Below are 22,695 nucleotides of genomic sequence, written 5' to 3' on the forward strand. Positions count from 1 at the left end.
GGAGAGAGGACACAGGTAAATATCCCTACCTGTTAATCTTCCCTCTGACACACACACACTCAGACCGGCAGACAGACAGACACACAACGGCAGACACAGACAGAGAAGGTGTTACTCTGTCCGACCAAGCTTTTGAGGAGATGTTGTTACAAATATAATCAGTTCCTAACCAGTTTTCAGTCTTTAACGTTAATATTCATGTTGCTCTGAGTATTAATAGCTGCAGGTATAGGTCATATTTCTGAAACTATTGGACTGACTGGGTTGAATAAAGGCTGAGTACAGAGCACCAGGCAGGACTAGAGAGAGACATGGTGAACCAGGGGAAGGCCCAGATCAGCACTGAACAGATCCTAGAAGGTACGTGGACCTTACAATTATGGAAATGGGATGATTGAGACAGAGAGAGAGAGATGAGAGAGAGAGAAAGAGAGATGAGAGAGAGATGAGAGATGAGAGAGAGAGAGAGAGAGAGAGAGAGAGAGAGAGAGAGAGAGAGAGAAAGAGAGAGAGAGAGACAGAGAGAGAAAGAGAGAGAGAGATAAAGAGAGAGAGATGAGAGAGATGAGAGAAAGAGAGATGAGAGATGAGAGAGAGAGATGAGAGAGAGATCGTTACAACACTGTATATCGCCATAATATTTTAATGTTTTAATTTTACCTTTATTTAACCAGGCAAGTCAGTTAATTAAGAACAAATTCTTATTTTCAATGACGGCCTAGGAACAGTGGGTTAACTGCCTGTTCAGGGGCAGAACGACAGATTTGTACCTTGTCAGCTGGGGGGTTTGAACTTGCAACCTTCCGGTTACTAGTCCAACGCTCTAACCACTAGGCTACCCCGCCGCCCCAAATATGACATTTTGGAACTTTTGTGAGTGTAATGATTACTGTTAATTTTTTATTGTTTATTTCACTTTTGTTAATTATTTATTTAACTTGCTTTGGCAATAAAGAAGAGAAGGAGAGAAAGAGAAGAGGAGAGAGAGAAAGAAGAGGGGAGAGAACGAGAGAGAGAGAGAAAGAAGAGGGGAGAGAACGAGAGAGAGAAAGAAGAGTGGAGAGAGAGAACGAAGAGGGAAGAGAACGAGAGAGAGAAAGAAGAGGGGAGAGAGAGAACGAGAGAGAGAAAGAGAAGAGGAGAGAGAGAGAGAAAGAAGAGGGGAGAGAGAGAAAGAGAGAAAGAGAAGAGGAGAGAGAGAGAGAAAGAAGAGGGGAGAGAGAGAGAGAGAAAGAGAAGAGGGGAAAGAGAAAAATTCTATACATGCAATGGAATAATATAATTTTAACAGTAGATGACATGCATATTATCAACTGAAAACATGATGAGAGGTGACCATTTTAGGAGGGATTGATTCTTTACCTAATTATTGGGGTGGTATGTGTGTTTGTGTGTGTGTGTATGTGCGTGTGTGGGAGCACTCGTTGGGGGCTCTGAGGAGAAGGTGTTGCCTCACTACTAGACACAACAATGACTCAGGAGTACCAGAGAGACCAGAGGACATGTGATACTAGTCACAGAGGACCAGAGGACATGTGATACTAGTCACAGAGGACATGTGATACTAGTCACAGAGAGACCAGAGGACATGTGATACTAGTCACAGAGAGACCAGAGGACATGTGATACTAGTCACAGAGAGACCAGAGGACATGTGATACTAGTCACAGAGAGACCAGAGGACATGTGATACTAGTCACAGAGAGACCAGAGGACATGTGATACTAGTCACAGAGAGACCAGAGGACATGTGATACTAGTCACAGAGAGACCAGAGGACATGTGATACTAGTCACAGAGAGACCAGAGGACATGTGAAACTAGTCACAGAGGACATGTGATACTAGTCACAGAGGACCAGAGGACATGTGATACTAGTCACAGAGGACCAGGGGTCATGTGAAACTAGTCACAGAGGACCAGAGGTCATGTGATACTAGTCACAGAGGACCAGAGGTCATGTGAAACTAGTCACAGAGGACCAGAGGTCATGTGATACTAGTCACAGAGGACCAGAGGACATGTGATACTAGTCACAGAGAGACCAGAGGACATGTGATACTAGTCACAGAGAGACCAGAGGACAAGTGATACTAGTCACAGAGAGACCAGAGACCAGAGGACATGTGATACTAGTCACAGAGAGACCAGAGACCAGAGGACATGTGATACTAGTCACAGAGAGACCAGAGGACATGTGATACTAGTCACAGAGAGACCAGAGGACATGTGATACTAGTCACAGAGAGACCAGAGACCAGTGGACATGTGATACTAGTCACAGAGAGACCAGAGACCAGAGACCATGTGATACTAGTCACAGAGAGACCAGAGACCAGAGACCATGTGATACTAGTCACAGAGAGACCAGAGGACATGTGATACTAGTCACAGAGAGACCAGAGACCAGTGGACATGTGATACTAGTCACAGAGAGACCAGAGACCAGAGACCATGTGATACTAGTCACAGAGAGACCAGAGACCAGAGACCATGTGATACTAGTCACAGAGGACCAGAGGACATGTGATACTAGTCACAGAGGACCAGAGGACATGTGATACTAGTCACAGAGAGACCAGAGGACATGTGATACTAGTCACAGAGAGACCAGAGGACATGTGATACTAGTCACAGAGAGACCAGAGGACATGTGATACTAGTCACACAGAGGACATGTGATACTAGTCACAGAGGACCAGAGGACATGTGATACTAGTCACAGAGAGACCAGAGGACATGTGATACTAGTCACAGAGAAACCAGAGGACATGTGATACTAGTCACAGAGAGACCAGAGGACATGTGATATTAGTCACAGAGGACATCTGAAACTAGTCACAGAGGACATGTGATACTAGTCACAGAGAGACCAGAGACCAGAGGACATGTGATACTAGTCACAGAGACCAGAGGACATGTGATACTAGTCACACAGAGGACCAGAGGACATGTGATACTAGTCACAGAGAGACCAGAGGACATGTGATACTAGTCACAGAGGACATGTGATACTAGTCACAGAGAGACCAGAGGACATGTGATACTAGTCACAGAGGACATGTGATACTAGTCACAGAGAGACCAGAGGACATGTGAAACTAGTCACAGAGATACAATACATTATGATACAATACCATACAATACAATACAATGCATGGTTGACCTGTGGACTATACTATGACAAGTCGCGACTGTTTCCCAGGCACATGTTAATTAACCATAGTCCTGGACTTAAATATATTTTTATTGGAGAAAATCCATTCACTCCATGGCTCCTTTCATTCACATGTTTGCTCTGCACTCATATTTAGCCTCATATTTATCCTCATATTTAGCCTCATATTTAGCCTCATATTGAAGTGTTTTACCATGTTCTCAACCTCAAATACCTCCTACCCCTGAATACATCAACCTCAAATACCTCCTACCCCTGCCTTTATGAATACATCAACCTCAAATACCTCCTACCCCTGAATACATCTACCTCAAATACCTCCTACCCCTGCCTTTATGAATACATCAACCTCAAATACCTCCTACCCCTGAATACATCTACCTCAAATACCTCCTACCCCTGCCTTTATGAATACATCTACCTCAAATACCTCCTACCCCTGAATACATCTACCTCAAATACCTCCTACCCCTGAATACATCTACCTCAAATACCTCCTACCCCTGCCTTTAGGAATACATCTACCTCAAATACCTCCTACCCCTGCCTTTAGGAATACATCTACCTCAAATACATCTACCTCAAATACCTCCTACCCCGGCCTTTAGGAATACATCTACCTCAAATACCTCCTACCCCTGAATACATCAACCTCAAATACCTCCTACCCCTGCCTTTAGGAATACATCTACCTCAAATACCTCCTACCCCTGCCTTTAGGAATACATCTACCTCAAATACCTCCTACCCCTGAATACATCTACCTCAAATACCTCCTACCCCTGCATTTAGGAATACATCTACCTCAAATACCTGCTACCCTGAATACATCTACCTCAAATACCTCCTACCCCTGAATACATCTACCTCAAATACCTCCTACCCCCTGAATACATCTACCTCAAATACCTCCTACCCCTGCCTTTAGGAATAATCCCTCAAATACCTCCTACCCTGAATACATCTAACCTCAAATACCTCCTACCCTGCCTTTAGGAATACATCTACCTCAAATACCTCCTACCCCTTTAGAATACATCAACCTCAAATACCTCCTACCCCTGAATACATCTACCTCAAATACCTCCTACCCTGCCTTTAGGAATACATCCAACCTCAAATACCTCCTACCCTGAATACATCTACCTCAAATACCTCCTACCCCTGCCTTTAGAATACATCTACCTCAAATACCTCCTACCCCTGAATACATCTACCTCAAATACCTCCTACCCCTGAATACATCACCTCAAATACCTCCTACCCTGCCTTTAGGAATACATCTACCTCAAATACCTCCCCCCCTGCCTTTAGGAATACATCTACCTCAAATACCTCCTACCCCTGCCTTTGAATACATCAACCTCAAATACCTCCTACCCCTGAATACATCTACCTCAAATACCTCCTACCCCTGAATACATCTACCTCAAATACCTCCTACCCCTGCCTTTAGGAATACATCTACCTCAAATACCTCCTACCCCCTGCCTTTAGGAATACATCTACCTCAAATACCTCCTACCCCTGCCTTTAGGAATACATCTACCTCAAATACCTCCTACCCTGAATACATCTACCTCAAATACCTCCTACCCTGAATACATCTACCTCAAATACCTCCTACCCCTGCCTTTAGAATACATCTACCTCAAATACCTCCTACCCCTGCCTTTAGGAATACATCTACCTCAAATACCTCCTACCCCTGCCTTTGGAATACATCTACCTCAAATACCTCCTACCCTGCCTTTAGGAATACATCAACCTCAAATACCTCCCCTACCCCTGCCTTTAGGAATACATCTACCTCAAATACCTCCTACCCCTGCCTTTGGAATACATCAACCTCAAATACCTCTACCCCTGCCTTTAGGAATACATCTACCTCAAATGCCTCTACCCCTGCCTTTGGGAATACATCTACCTCAAATACCTCCCACCCTGCCTTTAGGAATACATCTACCTCAAATACCTCCTACCCCTGCCTTTAGGAATACATCAACCTCAAATACCTCCTACCCCTGCCTTTAGGAATACATCTACCTCAAATACCTCCTACCCCTGAATACATCTACCTCAAATACCTCCTACCCCTGCCTTTAGGAATACATCTACCTCAAATACCTCCTACCCCTGCCTTTAGGAATACATCTACCTCAAATACCTCCTACCCCTGCCTTTAGGAATACATCTACCTCAAATACCTCCTACCCCTGCCTTTAGGAATACATCTACCTCAAATACCTCCTACCCCTGCCTTTAGGAATACATCTACCTCAAATACCTCCTACCCCTGTACAGTGATCTCGTACTGGTACTCTCTATATATAGCTTCAATCGTGTGTACTTTTATTTCTCGTGTTATTTTAAATTTTTATAATAAAAAATTAAAAACTCTGCATCGTTGGGGAAAGCGTTCCACGTTGATAAAGTTATGATACGTATCTAGTCATTATACTGTATGTATAAGTACTGTATGTATAAGTACTGTATGTATAAGTACTGTATCTATAAGTTCATATACATTCAGTTATTATAGTATTATAAAACGTCAGTCAGACTAGCCTGTATTGTTGGTGAATTCCTTCCTGTGTAGATAAGAGCTCTGGCTCTCTGGGATGTTGCGGCTGGCTTCTGTTCGGAATCTCTCTAATCTTCACGGTGTTCCTCTTCCCCATCACCATCTTCATGTGCGTCAAGGTACAGTATACTAGTGTGTGGCAGCGTAACACCAACAGCAGAAGTATAAATATTATACGTGCCCAGCAACTTCCATTTGCTACGTTCTGGTAAATAAATAAAATGATGACCGCATGAAGATAAGAAATAGATATCCCTAGATGTTGAATGCACTGAGCAATGCCAAGGTAGAGTATGTAGAAACGGCCTGTTTCTGTCGCAACACAAAAACAATACAGACGGATTGTAACTCCATCTTATTTACTGCATGATAATTTTTATTTATTTATTTATTTATTTCACCTTTATTTAACCAGGTAGGCAAGTTGAGAACAAGTTCTCATTTACAATTGCGACCTGGCCAACATAAAGCAAAGCAGTTCGACACATACAACGACACAGAGTTACACATGGAGTAAAACAAACATACAGTCAATAATACAGTATAAACAAGTCTATATACAATGTGAGCAAATGAGGTGAGAAGGGAGGTAAAGGCAAAAAAGGCCATGGTATTGATAAATACAATATAGCAAGTAAAACACTGGAATGGTAGATTTGCAATGGAAGAATGTGCAAAGTAGAAATAAAAATAATGGGGTGCAAAGGAGCAAAATAAATAAATTAATTATATACAGTTGGGAAAGAGGTAGTTGTTTGGGCTAAATTATAGGTGGGCTATGTACAGGTGCAGTAATCTGTGAGCTGCTCTGACAGTTGGTGCTAAAGCTAGTGAGGAGATAAGTGTTTCCAGTTTCAGAGATTTTGTAGTTCGTTCCAGTCCTTGGCAGCAGAGAACTGGAAAGAGGCGGCCAAAAAGAATTGGTTTTGGGGGGTGACTAGAGAGATATACCTGCTGGAGCGTGTGCTACAAGTGGGAGATGCTATGGTGACCAGCGAGCTGAGATAAGGGGGACTTTACCTAGCAGGGTCTTGTAGATGACATGGAGCCAGTGGGTTTGGCACGAGTATGAAGCGAGGCCAGCCAACGAGAGCGTACAGGTCGCAATGGTGGGTAGTATATGGGGCTTTGGTGACAAAACGGATTGCACTGTGATAGACTGCATCAAATTTGTTGAGTAGGGTATTGGAGGCTATTTGTAAATGACATCGCCAAAGTCGAGGGATTGGTAGGATGGTCAGTTTTACAAGGGTATGTTTGGCAGCATGAGTGAAGGATGCTTTGTTGCAAATAGGAAGCCAATTCTAGATTTAACTTTGGATTGGAGATGTTTGATATGGGTCTGGAAGGAGAGTTTACAGTCTAACCAGACACCTAAGTATTTGTAGTTGTCCACGTATTCTAAGTCAGAGCCGTCCAGAGTAGTGATGTTGGACAGGTGGGCAGGTGCAGGTAGCGATCGGTTGAAGAGCATGGTTTAGTTTTACTTGTATTTAAGAGCAATTGGAGGCCACGGAAGGGGAGAGTTGTATGGCATTGAAGCTTGCCTGGAGGGTTGTTAGCACAGTGTCCAAAGAAGGGCCGGAAGTATACAGAATGGTGTCGTCTGCGTAGAGGTGGATCAGAGACTCACCAGCAGCAAGAGCGACCTCATTGATGTATACAGAGAAGAGAGTCGTCCAAGAATTGAACCCTGTGGCACACCCATAGAGACTGCCAGAGGTCCAGACAGCAGACCCTCCGATTTGACACACTGAACTCTATCAGAGAAGTAGTTGGTGAACCAGGCGAGGCAATCATTTGAGAAACCAAGGCTGTCGAGTCTGCCGATGAGGATGTGGTGATTGACAGAGTCAAAAGCCTTGGCCAGATCAATGAATACGGCTGCACAGTAATGTTTCTCATCGATGGCGGTTAAGATATCGTTTAGGACCTTGAGCGTGGCTGAGGTGCACCCATGACCAGCTCTGAAACCAGATTGCATAGCAGAGAAGGTATGGTGAGATTTGAAATGGTCAGTAATCTGTTTGTTGACTTGGCTTGGCAAGACCTTAGAAAGGCATGGTAGGATAGATATAGGTCTGTAGCAGTTTGGGTCAAGAGTGTCCCCCTTGAAGAGGGGGATGAGAGGTGTACTTATTCTCCATGGACTTTACAGTGTCCCAGAACTTTTTTGAGTTAGTGTAGTAGGAAGCAAATTTCTGCTTGAAAAAGCTAGCCTTGGCTTTTCTAACTGCCTGTGTATAATGGTTTCTAGCTTCCCTGAACAGCTGCATATCACGGGGGCTGTTCGATGCTAATGCAGAACGCCATAGGATGTTTTTGTGTTGGTTAAGGGCAGTGGTATGCAGTGGGGAGAACCAAGGGCTATATCTGTTCCTGGTTCTAAATTTCTTGAATGGGGCATGTTTATTTAAGATGGTTAGGAAGGCATTTAAAAAAAATATCCAGGCATCCTCTACTGACGGGATAAGATCAATATCCTTCCAGGATACCCCGGCCAGGTCGATTAGAAAGGCCTGCTCGCTGAAGTGTTTCAGGGAGCGTTTTACAGTGATGAGTGGAGGTCGTTTGACCGCTGACCCATTACGGATGCAGGCAATGAGGCAGTGATCGCTGAGATCTTGGTTGAAGACAGCAGAGGTGTATTTAGAGGGGAAGTTGGTTAGGATGATATCTATGAGCGTGCCCGTGTTTAAGGCTTTGGGGGGGTACCTGGTAGGTTCATTGATAATTTGTGTGAGATTGAGGGCATCAAGTTTAGATTGTAGGATGGCTGGGGTGTCAAGCATGTTCCAGTTTAGGTCGCCTAGCAGCACGAGCTCTGAAGATAGATGGGGGGCAATCAGTTCACATATGGTGTCCAGAGCACAGCTGGGGGCAGAGGGTGGTCTATAGCAGGCGGCAACGGTGAGAGACTTGTTTTTAGAGAGGTGGATTTTTAAAAGTAGAAGTTCAAATTGTTTGGGTACAGACCTGGATAGTAGGACAGAACTATGCAGGCTATATTTGCAGTAGATTGCAACACCGCCCCCTTTGGCAGTTCTATCTTGTCTGAAAATGTTGTAGTTTGGAATTAAAATTGGAATTAAAATTTCTGAATTTTTGGTGGTCTTCCTAAGCCAGGATTCAGACACAGCTAGAACATCCGGGTTGGCAGAGTGTGCTAAAGCAGTGAATAGAACAAACTTAGGGAGGAGGCTTCTAATGTTAACATGCATGAAACCAAGGCTATTACGGTTACAGAAGTCGTCAAAAGAGAGCGCCTGGGGAATAGGAGTGGAGCTAGGCACTGCAGGGCCTGGATTCACCTCTACATCGCCAGAGGAACATAGGAGGAGTAGAATAAGGGTGCGGCTAAAAGCAATAAGAATTGGTCGTCTAGAACGTCTGGAACATAGAGTAAAAGGGGTTTCTGGGGGCGATAAAATAGCATCAAGGTATAATGTACAGACAAAGGTATGGTAGGATGTGAATACAGTGGAGGTAAACCTAGGTATTGAGTGATGAGAGATATTGTCTCTAGAAACATCATTGAAACCAGGAGATGTCATTGCATGTGTGGGTGGTGGAACTAATAGGTTGGATAAGGTATAGTGAGCAGGACTAGAGGCTCTACAGTGAAATAAGCCAATAAACACTAACCAGAACAGCAATGGACAAGACATATTGACATTAAGGAGAGGCATGCTTAGTCGATTGATCAAAAGGGTCCAGTGAGTGGAGAGGTTGGTTGGGGGTCACGGCGATTTAGACAGCTAGCCAGGCCATCGGTAGCAAGCTAGCATAGGATGGAGGTCTGTTGTTAGCCACCTCTTGCATTTACATTACATTACATTTACATTTAAGTCATTTAGCAGACGCTCTTATCCAGAGTGACTTACAAATTGGTGCATTCACCTTATGACATCCAGTGGAACAGTAATGCATCTAAATCTTTTAAGGGGGTGAGAGGGATTACTTTATCCTATCCTAGGTATTCCTTAAAGAGGTGGGGTTTCAGGTGTCTCCGGAAGGTGGTGATTGACTCCGCTGTCCTGGCGTCGTGAGGGAGTTTGTTCCACCATTGGGGGGCCAGAGCAGCGAACAGTTTTGACTGGGCTGAGCGGGAACTGTACTTCCTCAGTGGTAGGGAGGCGAGCAGGCCAGAGGTGGATGAACGCAGTGCCCTTGTTTGGGTGTAGGGCCTGATCAGAGCCTGGAGGTACAGAGGTGCCGTTCCCCTCACAGCTCCGTAGGCAAGCACCATGGTCTTGTAGCGGATGCGAGCTTCAACTGGAAGCCAGTGGAGAGAGCGGAGGAGCGGGGTGACGTGAGAGAACTTGGGAAGGTTGAACACCAGACGGGCTGCGGCGTTCTGGATGAGTTGTAGGGGTTTAATGGCACAGGCAGGGAGCCCAGCCAACAGCGAGTTGCAGTAATCCAGACGGGAGATGACAAGTGCCTGGATTAGGACCTGCGCCGCTTCCTGTGTGAGGCAGGGTCGTACTCTGCGGATGTTGTAGAGCATGAACCTACAGGAACGGGCCACCGCCTTGATGTTAGTTGAGAACGACAGGGTGTTCTTGCGTTCCGTCAGTAGATTAGTGGGGTTCCGTGTGGTAGAGGGGATTAATCCAAATCACACAGCAACAACAAAATAAAAACAATAGATATAGTTATAGAGGCCCAATAAGAAAACATAATAATAATACAAATAAATCAATTGTCCGATTGTCTATTCAGATAGCAGCCGGTAAGACAGCTAACGGTTAGCAGGCCGCAGATGGGCATCCAGGTAACGTCGCGACTGAGGAGCCAGCCGGATTTCCTTCGGGTAGATAACGTCGGCGGTCCAGTTGTGAAGGCCCGGTGGGGCTCCGCGTAGGCAGTAAAATGGGTCCGGATAGGTGACTGCAGCCCAGGAGTGATTGATGGAACTCAGGAGTGATTGACGGAGCTGGCTAGCTCCGGAATAATTGATGTTTGCTCCGGAATCGACGAAAGCCGATAGTCACACGGATAGCAGCTAGCTAGCTGTGAGATCCGGGTATGAATGTCCAGAGAGCAGTTGAAATCCAGGGACATGGAGAGAACAATTGGTCCGGTATGTTCCGTTCCGAGCCGCGCTGCGCCGTACAAAACTGGCGATAGATTTTCGAGCTAAAGGATAGCTGATGACCAGAAACCGTGGTTAGCTGAATACTAACGATTTGCCAGTGAAGAAGCTAACTAGCTTCTGAACTAGCTTCTGATTAGCTTCTGGATTAGCTTCTGGCTAGCTCCTGGCTAGCTTCTGGCTAGCTTCTGGCTAGCTTCTTGGAATTTCTGGCTAGCTTCTTGGAGGATTACAGATTTGAGGTAAATAATACTTATTTATAAATATAAATTGGTGAGGTGGGTTGCAGGAGAGTGTTTTGAAGATGAGTTGATGGAAAATAAAAATAAAATGTATGTGAAAAATTGTAAATATATATATATATACAGGACACGACAAGACAAGGACAAAATACGTCTGAACTGCTATGCCATCTTGGTCAACCGGTGTGGTTGGAATCAATGGAAAATACTGAAGTAGTCACCACCAAGACTTCCCACTAAGCACAAAAACATTTCACTAATTGTTTTGCTGTGGACATATCAATTTACATTTCCATAAAGATGGGTTGTGTTTCTGTACAGCACTTTGAGATATCAGCTGATGTAAGAAGGGCTTTATAAATACATTTGAATTTTAGTCATTCATTGAATTGTAACATAACACTCTTATCCAGAGGCACCTATAATCATATATATTGACCTCTATCAAACCACACAACCCAGGATGCACCTGAAGCAAATCCCTTCTGAATGGACTCTACAACCACGCCCAGTTCCAAACAACTATTCTACCAAATCAAATCAAATGTATTTATAAAGCCCTTCTTACACCAGCTGATATCTCAAAGTGCTGTACAGAAACCCAGCCTAAAACCCCCAAACAGCAAGCAATGCAGGTGTAGAAGCACGGTGGCTAGGAAAAACTCCCTAGGAAGGCCAGAACCTAGGAAGAAACCTAGAGAGGAACCAGGGCTATGAGGGGTGGCCAGTCCTCTTCTGGCTGTGCCGGGTGGAGATTATAACAGAACATGGCCAAGATGTTCAAATACCAAACATCAACGTCCACAGCTGTGTGTCCTTGAGTTAAAGCTCTCAGAGCCAAGGACCCACCTATATTTATCAAACCCTCTCTTGGTTGTCAGGAAGCTGCTGTGGCTCTTCACTTTATCTCACACTAGGGTCAGATCCTCAGACAGGATGAGATGTTGGTTTGCAGTGTTTTATGGTCTAGAATCAAAGGAGTATGTTGACGCATTCTTTGCATCTTGTCTCAGACTCTGAACTTCCTGGTTTCCCAGGTGTTTGGTCACATCGATCAACCCACTCTGGATCTGTCAGTGTACTGGTCTCTTTCCATGGTGGCCTCATAGTTTAGCAGGACTGAGATGTCTTCAGCTCCTCCTCTATGGCTCTGATAGTATACTGGTCTCTTTCCATGGTGGCCTCGTAGTTTAGCAGGACTGAGATGTCTTCAGCTCTCAGCTCCTCCTCTAGGGACTATGATAGTATCTGGAAGTGATGACATCTCTCTGATCTTCTCCTCAAATCTTCTTCTTCATCATCAAAAAAAAACGAAAATTCAGTCATCACAACGCCAAACTTTTTTCCAAATTAACTCCATAATATCGACTGAAACATGGTAAACGTTGTTTAGAATCAATCCTCAAGGTGTTTTTCACATATCTCTTCGATGATATATCGTTCGTGGAAGTCTCCTCTCTCCCCTGAATCACATGGATGAATGCGTGCAGCTTGGAGATTACGCAGCAATTTCGACAAAGGACACCAGGCGGACACCTGGTAAATGTAGTCTCTTATGGCCAATCTTCCAATGATATGCCTACAAATACGTCACAATGCTGCAGACACCTTGGGCAAACGGCAGAACGTGTAGGCTCGTTCAGGGCGCATTCACAGCCATATAAGGAGACAATGGAAAACAGAGCCTCAAAAATTATGCTCATTTCCTGTTTGAAGTTTCATCTTGGTTTCGCCTGTAGCATCAGTTCTGTGGCACTCACAGATAATATCTTTGCAGTTTTGGAAAAGTCAGAGTGTTTTCTTTCCAAAGGTGTCAATTATATGCATAGTCGAGCATCTTTTCGTGACAAAATATTGAGCTTAAAACGGGCACGTTTTTTTATCCAATAATGAAATAGCGCCCCCATAGCTTCTTAAAGACCTCCAGCTTCTCCTGTGAAGTATTCAGGACAGTCTGGAGTTCCTTCTAATGGTCCTGAGCAGCCTCATCTATCGGACAGCAGTCATGACTCTTATGCTTTTTTGGATGTTTGGCAAATCAAGACAGACAGACTGTTTATCCTCCAGACAGAAGAGCTTGAGTTTCTCACCGTGCTGACTGCAGAGGAGACCCCGATGAAGCTCTCTGACTGCCAGTAACACTCCCTCCTCAGCTTATGTGGTAGAATTATATACATGATTTGATAACAAAAGAGAAAAGGTACAGCTATGGGTTAATTCTGTTCTGGTAAAATGCATTTTTCTGTTGTATAGGGCAGGAAGAAGTTAAAGGTCATAGGGGACACTAAGAATGCAGACACATAGACGCTGGGCATACAAGGATCAAAGAGGTTGCCTAAGGACGGGGTCAGCCAAATGACTAACTGATGGATTGCAGGCATCGGTCACTTCACTGGGGAAACACAAGTCTGTTTGTCTTTGGACAAACCATACGAAGAGCAGGGGACCAGAACAGATGGGAACCCTAAAGCTATATGAGATGAAGGACACATACAATAGGGTCACAGAGTTAATTATAGGGTCTGAGCACAGGCCACAGGAAGGGGGGGGATGTAAATTATTATCTTTAGGTCAAGGGAAGGGTCTTGACATCATATAATCTGACTGGAAGCAGATGTGGGGGTTATTGAGCTGAACAAGCAGGGCGCACAGATTGGAATGAAACGTAATTTACATATGGGATGGGCTCATATGTGGATAAATACTGGGGCCAGGGCTCTGGAAAAAAGGGTGTGTTCTGTGGGTCCCTTTTGGGTCCTGCGGAGCTCGCCGGCTTTCTGATACGAGGGTGTATTAAAAGTCTATCATTGAATTCAAAAGTTCTCTGGTCGTGTCATGTTTTTGAACTGATTGGCCACTACACACACAGGACAGGAGAGATCCTCGTCATAGAGAGAAGGTTTAGACGTTACGTTCTCTCTACCAGTAACACTCCCTCCTCAGCACAGAGGACAGGAGAGATCCTCGTCATAGAGAGAAGGTTTAGAGGTTACGTTCTCTCTGCCAGTAACACTCCCTCCTCAGCACACAGGACAGGAGAGATCCTCGTCATAGAGAGAAGGTTTAGAGGTTACGTTCTCTCTGCCAGTAACACTCCCTCCTCAGCACAGAGGACAGGAGAGATCCTCGTCATAGAGAGAAGGTTTAGACGGTACGTTCTCTCTGCCAGTAACACTCCCTCCTCAGCACAGAGGACAGGAAAGATCCTCGTCATAGAGAGAAGGTTTAGAGGTTACGTTCTCTCTGCCAGTAACACTCCCTCCTCAGCACAGAGGACAGGACAGATCCTCGTCATAGAGAGAAGGTTTAGAGGTTACGTTCTCTCTCCCAGTAACACTCCCTCCTCAGCACACAGGACAGGAGAGATCCTCGTCATAGAGAGAAGGTTTAGAGGTTACGTACTCTCTGCCAGTAACACTCCCTCCTCAGCACAGAGGACAGGACAGATCCTCGTCATAGAGAGAAGGTTTAGAGGTTACGTTCTCTCTCCCAGTAACACTCCCTCCTCAGCACACAGGACAGGAGAGATCCTCGTCATAGAGAGAAGGTTTAGAGGTTACGTACTCTCTGCCAGTAACACTCCCTCCTCTTATCTGGAACGGCTTCTGAGATGAACATTGACTGTTGAGTCTGTAGAACTTAGAAATACAGTGTTGATGGTGGAGCCTCTTGGTCTCCGATTGTTGTATTGAATCTTGATTATAAATTGTTTGTAAGTATAATTCTATGTAAAATGTAGGCTGAATAATGAATAGCTGCATACTTTTGTGTTATGAACTTTACTCCTTCCTGATCAAAATGGTTGTAACGTTGAGGAGTGGACCTATAAGGGGCAGAGCTATAAGGGGCGGAGCTATACGGGGCGGACCTATAAGGGGCGGGGACCTATGGTATGAGGGTTGGACCTATAAGGGGCGGAGCTATAAGGGGCGGACCTATAAGGGGTGGACCTATGGTATGAGGGTTGGACCTATAAGGCGTGAACCTAGAAGGGGTGGACCTATGGTATGAGGGTTGGACCTATAAGACGGTTTGAGGGTTGGATCTATAAGGGGTGGACCTATGGTTTGAGGGTTGGACCTATAAGGGGTGGACCTATGGTTTGAGGGTTGGACCTATAAGGGGTGGACCTATGGTATGAGGGTTGGACCTATAAGGGGTGGACCTATGGTTTGAGGGTTGGACCTATAAGACGATTTGAGGGTTGGATCTATGAGGGGTGGACCTATGGTCTGAGGGTTGGACCTATAAGGGGTGGACCTATGGTATGAGGGGTGGAGCTGTGGTATGAGGGGAGGAGCTATGTTATGAGGGGAGGATCTCTCTGCAAACGTCACAAGCATAGTTCTCTGGAGTTGTGTTATCTAGTCACCCATTTTACAGCCCTGATATGCCATCATGAGACATGATCGATAATATAACCAACGTAAAACAAAATGGTTTCGTGTCACCCTGTATTCTTTTTCACTATCTAGATTGTAAAGGAGTATGAGCGAGCGGTCATTTTCAGACTTGGACGCATCGCGGACAAGAAGCCGAAAGGACCAGGTGAAATATTACCACAGCATACAATCAATACACCTCACTCAACATGGCCTACAGTACAGTACAGTACATACACAGTGACATGCCTTTGAAACTGTTGATAAAACATCCTTCTCTTCGGTCTCCTCTGTAGGGATCTTCTTTGTACTACCCTGTACTGACACTTTCGTGAAGGTGGATTTGAGGACTGTGTCTTTTGACATTCCACCCCAAGAGGTACTGAACACATCTACCTCAAATACCTCATACCACTGTTGTACAGTGAGGACTGTGTCATGTACATCTTCGTGTTTTCTGCACCAATGACAGCGTATATCAGGGCTCTCCAACCCTCTTCCAGTAGAGATACCCTCCTGTAGGGTTTTAACTCCAACCCTCTTCCTGGAGACACCCTCCTGAAGGTTAAACCTTAAAAGATAAACCTACAGGAGGGTAACTCTCCAGGAACATGGTTTGAGTTAAAACCTACAGGAGGGTCTCTCTCCAGGAACAGGGTTGGAGTTAAAACCTACAGGAGGGTCTCTCTCCAGGAACAGGGTTGGAGTTAAAACCTACAGGAGGGTATCTCTCCAGGAACAGGGTTGGAGTTAAAACCTACAGGAGGGTATCTCTCCAGGAACAGGGTTGGAGTGTAAACCTACAGGAGGGTATCTCTCCAGGAACAGGGTTGGAGTTAAAACCTCCAGGAGGGTAACTCTCCAGGAACAGGGTTGGAGTTAAAACCTCCAGGAGGGTATCTCTCCAGGAACAGGGTTGGAGTTAAAACCTCCAGGAGGGTATCTCTCCAGGAACAGGGTTGGAGTTAAAACCTACAGGAGGGTATCTCTCCAGGAACAGGGTTGGAGTGTAAACCTCCAGGAGGGTATCTCTCCAGGAACAGGGTTGGAGTTAAAACCTCCAGGAGGGTATCTCTCCAGGAACAGGGTTGGAGTTAAAACCTCCAGGAGGGTATCTCTCCAGGAACAGGGTTGGAGTTAAAACCTACAGGAGGGTAACTCTCCAGGAACAGGGTTGGAGTTAAAACCTACAGGAGGGTATCTCTCCAGGAGTATGGTTGGAGAGCCCTGGATCCTAATCAGTTCACTTTGACTGTCCAGGTATTGGTATTGGTAGATTAAGGTTGTAACGTGCACAAGCAATACATACCAATATCCTTCCAAGACCCCACCACATCCCCTTTTCAGAATGTAATTCATTCAGTATAAACTCACCTCTTGCCCACTTCTCTTCTGTCCAGATCCTGACCAAAGACTCAGTGACGGTGTCTGTAGACGGGGTGGTGTATTTCCGTGTGTACTGCCCCATCTCTGCTGTAGCTAACGTGTCCAACGCTCAGTCCTCCACCCGTCTCCTCGCCCAGACCACCCTGAGGAACGTCCTGGGAACCAAGAACCTGGCTGAGCTGCTGTCTGACCGCGAGGGAATCTCACACAACATGCAGGTAGGAGAGCCCTGGAGCTTAGAACTATAGAACCATATAACTAAGAACAGTAGAATTAGGCTGAGCTGCTGTCTGACCGCGAGGGATTCTCACACAGCATGTCGGTACGGAACACAGAGCTGTAGAACCTAGAACTGTAGAACCGAGTGTCACGATCGTCGTTATGAGCGGACCAAGGCGCAGCGTGATTGAAGTTCCACATCTTTATTACGGTGAAACTTTAAACAAAAACAATATAACTGTGAAAGTAGTGATGCACAAACACAAAACAATATCCCACAAACACAGGTGGGAAAAATAGCTACCTAAATATGATCCCCAATTAGAGGCAACGATTACCAGCTGCCTCTAATTGGGAACCATACAAAACACCAACATACAAATATTGAACTAGAACACGCTCTGACCTACTACACCATAGAGAACCGAGAACTGCAGAACTGTAGAACTGTAGAACAACCAGGACAGCATCTCCCACAGCATGGAGGTGGCAGACAGTCTGGGAGTAATACAGGCACAGTGATTGAGTGATTGGTTGGTTTGGTTAATTCATATTAGACAAAACTGAAAACGCTTTGTGATGGGAATGCACAATCAAGACAAGTATGTTTACGATGTGCAATGAAACAAACCTCAGGATGTAATTCATAGACGTGGCATCATGCTTTCTACTATCCAGTTACCTACTGTGGATGAATAGAGCCTAATCCCACATCAAACTCAACTGGTTATGGTATCCAGTTACCTACTGTGGATGAATAGATCCTAATCCCACATCAAACTCAACTGGTTATGGTATCCAGTTACCTACTGTGGATGAATAGAGCCTAATCCCACATCAAACTCAACTGGTTATGGTATCCAGTTACCTCCTGTGGATGAATAGAGCCTAATCCCACATCAAACTCAACTGGTTATTGTATCCAGTTACCCACTGTGGATGAATAGAGCCTAATCCCACATCAAACTCAACTTGTTATGGTGTCCAGTTACCTACTGTGGATGAATAGAGCCTAATCCCACATCAAACTCAACTGGTTATGGTATCCAGTTACCTACTGTGGATGAATAGAGCCTAATCCCACATCAAACTCAACTGGTTATGGTATCCAGTTACCTACTGTGGATGAATAGAGCCTAATCCCACATCAAACTCAACTAGTTATTGTATCCAGTTACCCACTGTGGATGAATAGAGCCTAATCCCACATCAAACTCAACTGGTTATGCTATCCAGTTACCTACTGTGGATGAATAGAGCCTAATCCCACATCAAACTTGTAGCGGTATTTATTAGAGAGGGGTAAAGAAAGATTTTGTTCGGGCGCCAGGCAGGTATTAACCATGCCGAAAGGAAAAGAGTAGAATAGAGAGAGTACCACTACCAGACCCACACACATCAGCAGAAGAGACTGCCTAGAGTGTAGCCTGTTTACCAGATAGCCAGTGGAGAGAAAAGGGAATACACACCATATAAAACCCACATCACAGCACAGGGGAAACCCAAACAAGAATACCCACCATATAAAACCCACATCACAGCACAGGGGAAACCCAAACACGAATACCCACCATATAAAACCCACATCACAGCACAGGGGAAACCCAAACACGAATACCCACCATATAAAACCCACATCACAGCACAGGGGAAACCCAAACACGAATACCTCATACAATAATACTAATACTAATAATGGCAGAGCAATTCAACAGCAACTTCATACAAGAACGAACCCAGTCATCAACATAGGATTTACAATAATCTGTATTATTTTCTAGTGGGTGAGTGCAGAGGGTATGAATGTTGGGGGGTGTTCATCGACACAACAAAGGCCTTAAAAATGTCCAGTCTTCTCGGCCACATGTCATTAGTACACCTCACCTCAATACAGTACACATAACAATACACAACTTGCAAGCAACCTCCCTTTTAACTAAAATGTCCATCAAAATACTTCCGGCAGGGCAATAATAGTCCAGCTCTAATGAACTTCAAGGGGAAGTGCATTTGAAAAATAGAGAGTCTGTTGAGTGGTTTGTTATTGGGCAGAGGGGGGGGTGAGTGCATTTTCTTCCCTGGTTAACATTCACTCTTCTACAGGTTTTACTATATAATGTCTTCCATCCTAGTCACATTTCCTCATCTGCTTGCTCCTCCTCATCTGCTTGCTCCTCCTCCTCCTCATCTGCTTGCTCCTCCTCTATATCTGCTTGCTCCTCCTCTATATCAAGGTTCTTCGCTTATGACCTCGGCTTTTCCATGTGCTCATTTTTTATCCTTCCCTCTATCCACCATTCATAGTGACAATATAGTCCACCAGTCTATCCACCATTCATAGTGACAATATAGTCCACCAGTCTACCAGTCTATCCACCATTCATAATGACAATATAGTCCACCAGTCTATCCTGCTCTCTATCCACCATTCATAGTGACAATATAGTCCACCAGTCCACCAGTCTATCCTGCCCTCTATCCACCATTCATAGTGCCAATATAGTCCACCAGTCTACCAGTCTATCCACCATTCATAATGACAATATAGTCTACCAGTCTACCAGTCTATCCTGCTCTCTATCCACCATTCATAGTGACAATATAGTCCACCAGTCTACCAGTCTATCCACCATTCATAATGACAATATAGTCCACCAGTCTACCAGTCTATCCACCATTCATAATGACAATATAGTCCACCAGTCTACCAGTCTATCCACCATTCATAGTGACAATATAGTCTACCAGTCTATCCTGCCCTCTATCCACCATTCATAATGACAATATAGTCTACCAGTCTATCCACCATTCATAGTGACAATATAGTCCACCAGTCTACCAGTCTATCCACCATTCATAGTGACAATATAGTCTACCAGTCTATCCTGCTCTCTATCCACCATTCATAATGACAATATAGTCTACCAGTCTATCCACCATTCATAGTGACAATATAGTCTACCAGTCTATCCTGCCCTCTATCCACCATTCATAGTGACAATATAGTCCACCAGTCTACCAGTCTATCCACCATTCATAGTGACAATATAGTCTACCAGTCTATCCTGCTCTCTATCCACCATTCATAATCATTTACATTTACATTTAAGTCATTTAGCAGACGCTCTTATCCAGAGCGACTTACAAATTGGTGCTTTCACCTTATGACATCCAGTGGAACAGCCACTTTACAATAGTGCATCTAGGTCTTTTAAGGGGGGAGAAGGATTACTTTATCCTATCCTAGGTATTCCTTAAAGAGGTGGGGTTTCAGGTGTCTCCGGAAGGTGGTGATTGACTCCGCTGTCCTGGCGTCGTGAGGGAGTTTGTTCCACCATTGGGGGGCCAGAGCAGCGAACAGTTTTGACTGGGCTGAGCGGGAACTGTACTTCCTCAGTGGTAGGGAGGCGAGCAGGCCAGAGGTGGATGAACGCAGTGCCCTTGTTTGGGTGTAGGGCCTGGCAATGATGACAATATAGTCTACCAGTCTATCCACCATTCATAGTGACAATATAGTCCACCAGTCCACCAGTCTATCCTGCTCTCTATCCACCATTCATAATGACAATATAGTCTACCAGTCTATCCACCATTCATAATGACAATATAGTCCACCAGTCCACCAGTCTATCCTGCTCTCTATCCACCATTCATAATGACAATATAGTCTACCAGTCTATCCACCATTCATAGTGACAATATAGTCCACCAGTCTACCAGTCTACCAGTCTACCAGTCTATCCACCATTCATAGTGACAATATAGTCTACCAGTCTATCCACCATTCATAGTGACAATATAGTCCACCAGTCTACCAGTCTATCCAGCATTCATAGTGACAATATAGTCCACCAGTCTATCCTGCCCTCTATCCACCATTCATAGTGACAATATAGTCCACCAGTCTACCAGTCTATCCACCATTCATAGTGACAATATAGTCCACCAGTCTACCAGTCTATCCACCATTCATAGTGACAATATAGTCCAACAGTCTACCAGTCTATCCACCATTCATAGTGACAATATAGTCCACCAGTCTACCAGTCTATCCTGCTCTCTATAAACCATTCATAGTGACAATATAGTCCACCAGTCTACCAGTCTATCCTGCCCTCTATAAACCATTCATAGTGACTATATAGTCTACCAGTCTATCCTGCCCTCTATCCACCATTCATAGTGACAATATAGTCCACCAGTCTACCAGTCTATCCACCATTCATAGTGACAATATAGTCTACCAGTCTACCAGTCTATCCTGCCCTCTATCCACCATTCATAGTGACAATATAGTCCACCAGTCTACCAGTCTATCCACCATTCATAGTGACAATATAGTCCACCAGTCTACCAGTCTATCCACCATTCATAGTGACAATATAGTCCACCAGTCTACCAGTCTATCCACCATTCATAGTGACAATATAGTCCACCAGTCTATCCTGCCCTCTATCCACCATTCATAGTGACAATATAGTCCACCAGTCTACCAGTCTATCCTGCTCTCTATCCACCATTCATAGTGACAATATAGTCCACCAGTCTACCAGTCTATCCTGCCCTCTATCCACCATTCATAGTGACAATATAGTCCACCAGTCTACCAGTCTATCCACCATTCATAATGACAATATAGTCTACCAGTCTATCCTGCTCTCTATCCACCATTCATAGTGACAATATAGTCCACCAGTCTACCAGTCTATCCACCATTCATAGTGACTATATAGTCTACCAGTCTATCCACCAGTCTACCAGTCTATCCACCATTCATAGTGACAATATAGTCTACCAGTCTACCAGTCTATCCACCATTCATAGTGACAATATAGTCTACCAGTCTATCCACCAGTCTACCAGTCTATCCACCATTCATAGTGACAATATAGTCTACCAGTCTACCAGTCTATCCACCATTCATAGTGACAATATAGTCCACCAGTCTAACGGTCTATCCTGCCCTCTATAAACCATTCATAGTAACAATAGTGGTAGGTGGATAATTTGTCCAGATCTGCAATAGACTAACTAACAATAAATACCACCTATAAAAGCACTCGAAGCTGCATCCAGTTTCAATATGAACCAATAGGAACAGTGAAGACATGAAACACACAGGTCAGAAAGCTCCCCTATTGGTCGTGTTTAGGGACAATACAATTATCCTACCAGGACTATAGTAGCCTACAACACCACAATACAAATATCCTACCAGGACTATAGTAGCCTACAACACCACAATATAATTATCCTACCAGGACTATAGTAGCCTACAACACCACAATATAATTATCCTACCAGGACTATAGTAGCCTACAACACCACAATACAATTATCCTACCAGGACTAGAGTAGCCTACAACACTACAATATAATTATCCTACCAGGACTATAGTAGCCTACATCACCACAATATAATTATCCTACCAGGACTAGAGTAGCCTACAACACCACAATACAATTATCCTACCAGGACTATAGTAGCCTACAACGCCACAATATAATTATCCTACCAGGACTATAGTAGCCTACATTTAACATTACATTTAAGTCATTTAGCAGACGCTCTTATCCAGAGCGACTTACAACACAGTGTGGTGATT

The 22,695-nt window shown here is 44.5% G+C and overlaps 1 protein-coding gene across 1 annotated transcript in view; it reads left to right on the top strand.

Annotated features, from left to right (window-relative positions):
* The first annotated feature begins 311 nt into the window (after positions 1–311).
* The window catches only part of LOC115124861 (stomatin-like), a 31,390-nt gene continuing 9,006 nt past the window's right edge, over positions 312–22,695 (top strand). Inside the window, exons 1-5 of the mRNA XM_065024958.1 lie at positions 312–360; positions 5,778–5,881; positions 15,578–15,650; positions 15,781–15,863; positions 16,885–17,088. Of these exons, the coding sequence (XP_064881030.1) occupies positions 312–360; positions 5,778–5,881; positions 15,578–15,650; positions 15,781–15,863; positions 16,885–17,088 (513 nt within the window). The remainder of the gene's footprint in view (positions 361–5,777; positions 5,882–15,577; positions 15,651–15,780; positions 15,864–16,884; positions 17,089–22,695) is intronic.

Source organism: Oncorhynchus nerka, linkage group LG11 (genome assembly GCF_034236695.1).
Source record: "Oncorhynchus nerka isolate Pitt River linkage group LG11, Oner_Uvic_2.0, whole genome shotgun sequence".
NCBI lineage: Eukaryota > Metazoa > Chordata > Actinopteri > Salmoniformes > Salmonidae > Oncorhynchus > Oncorhynchus nerka.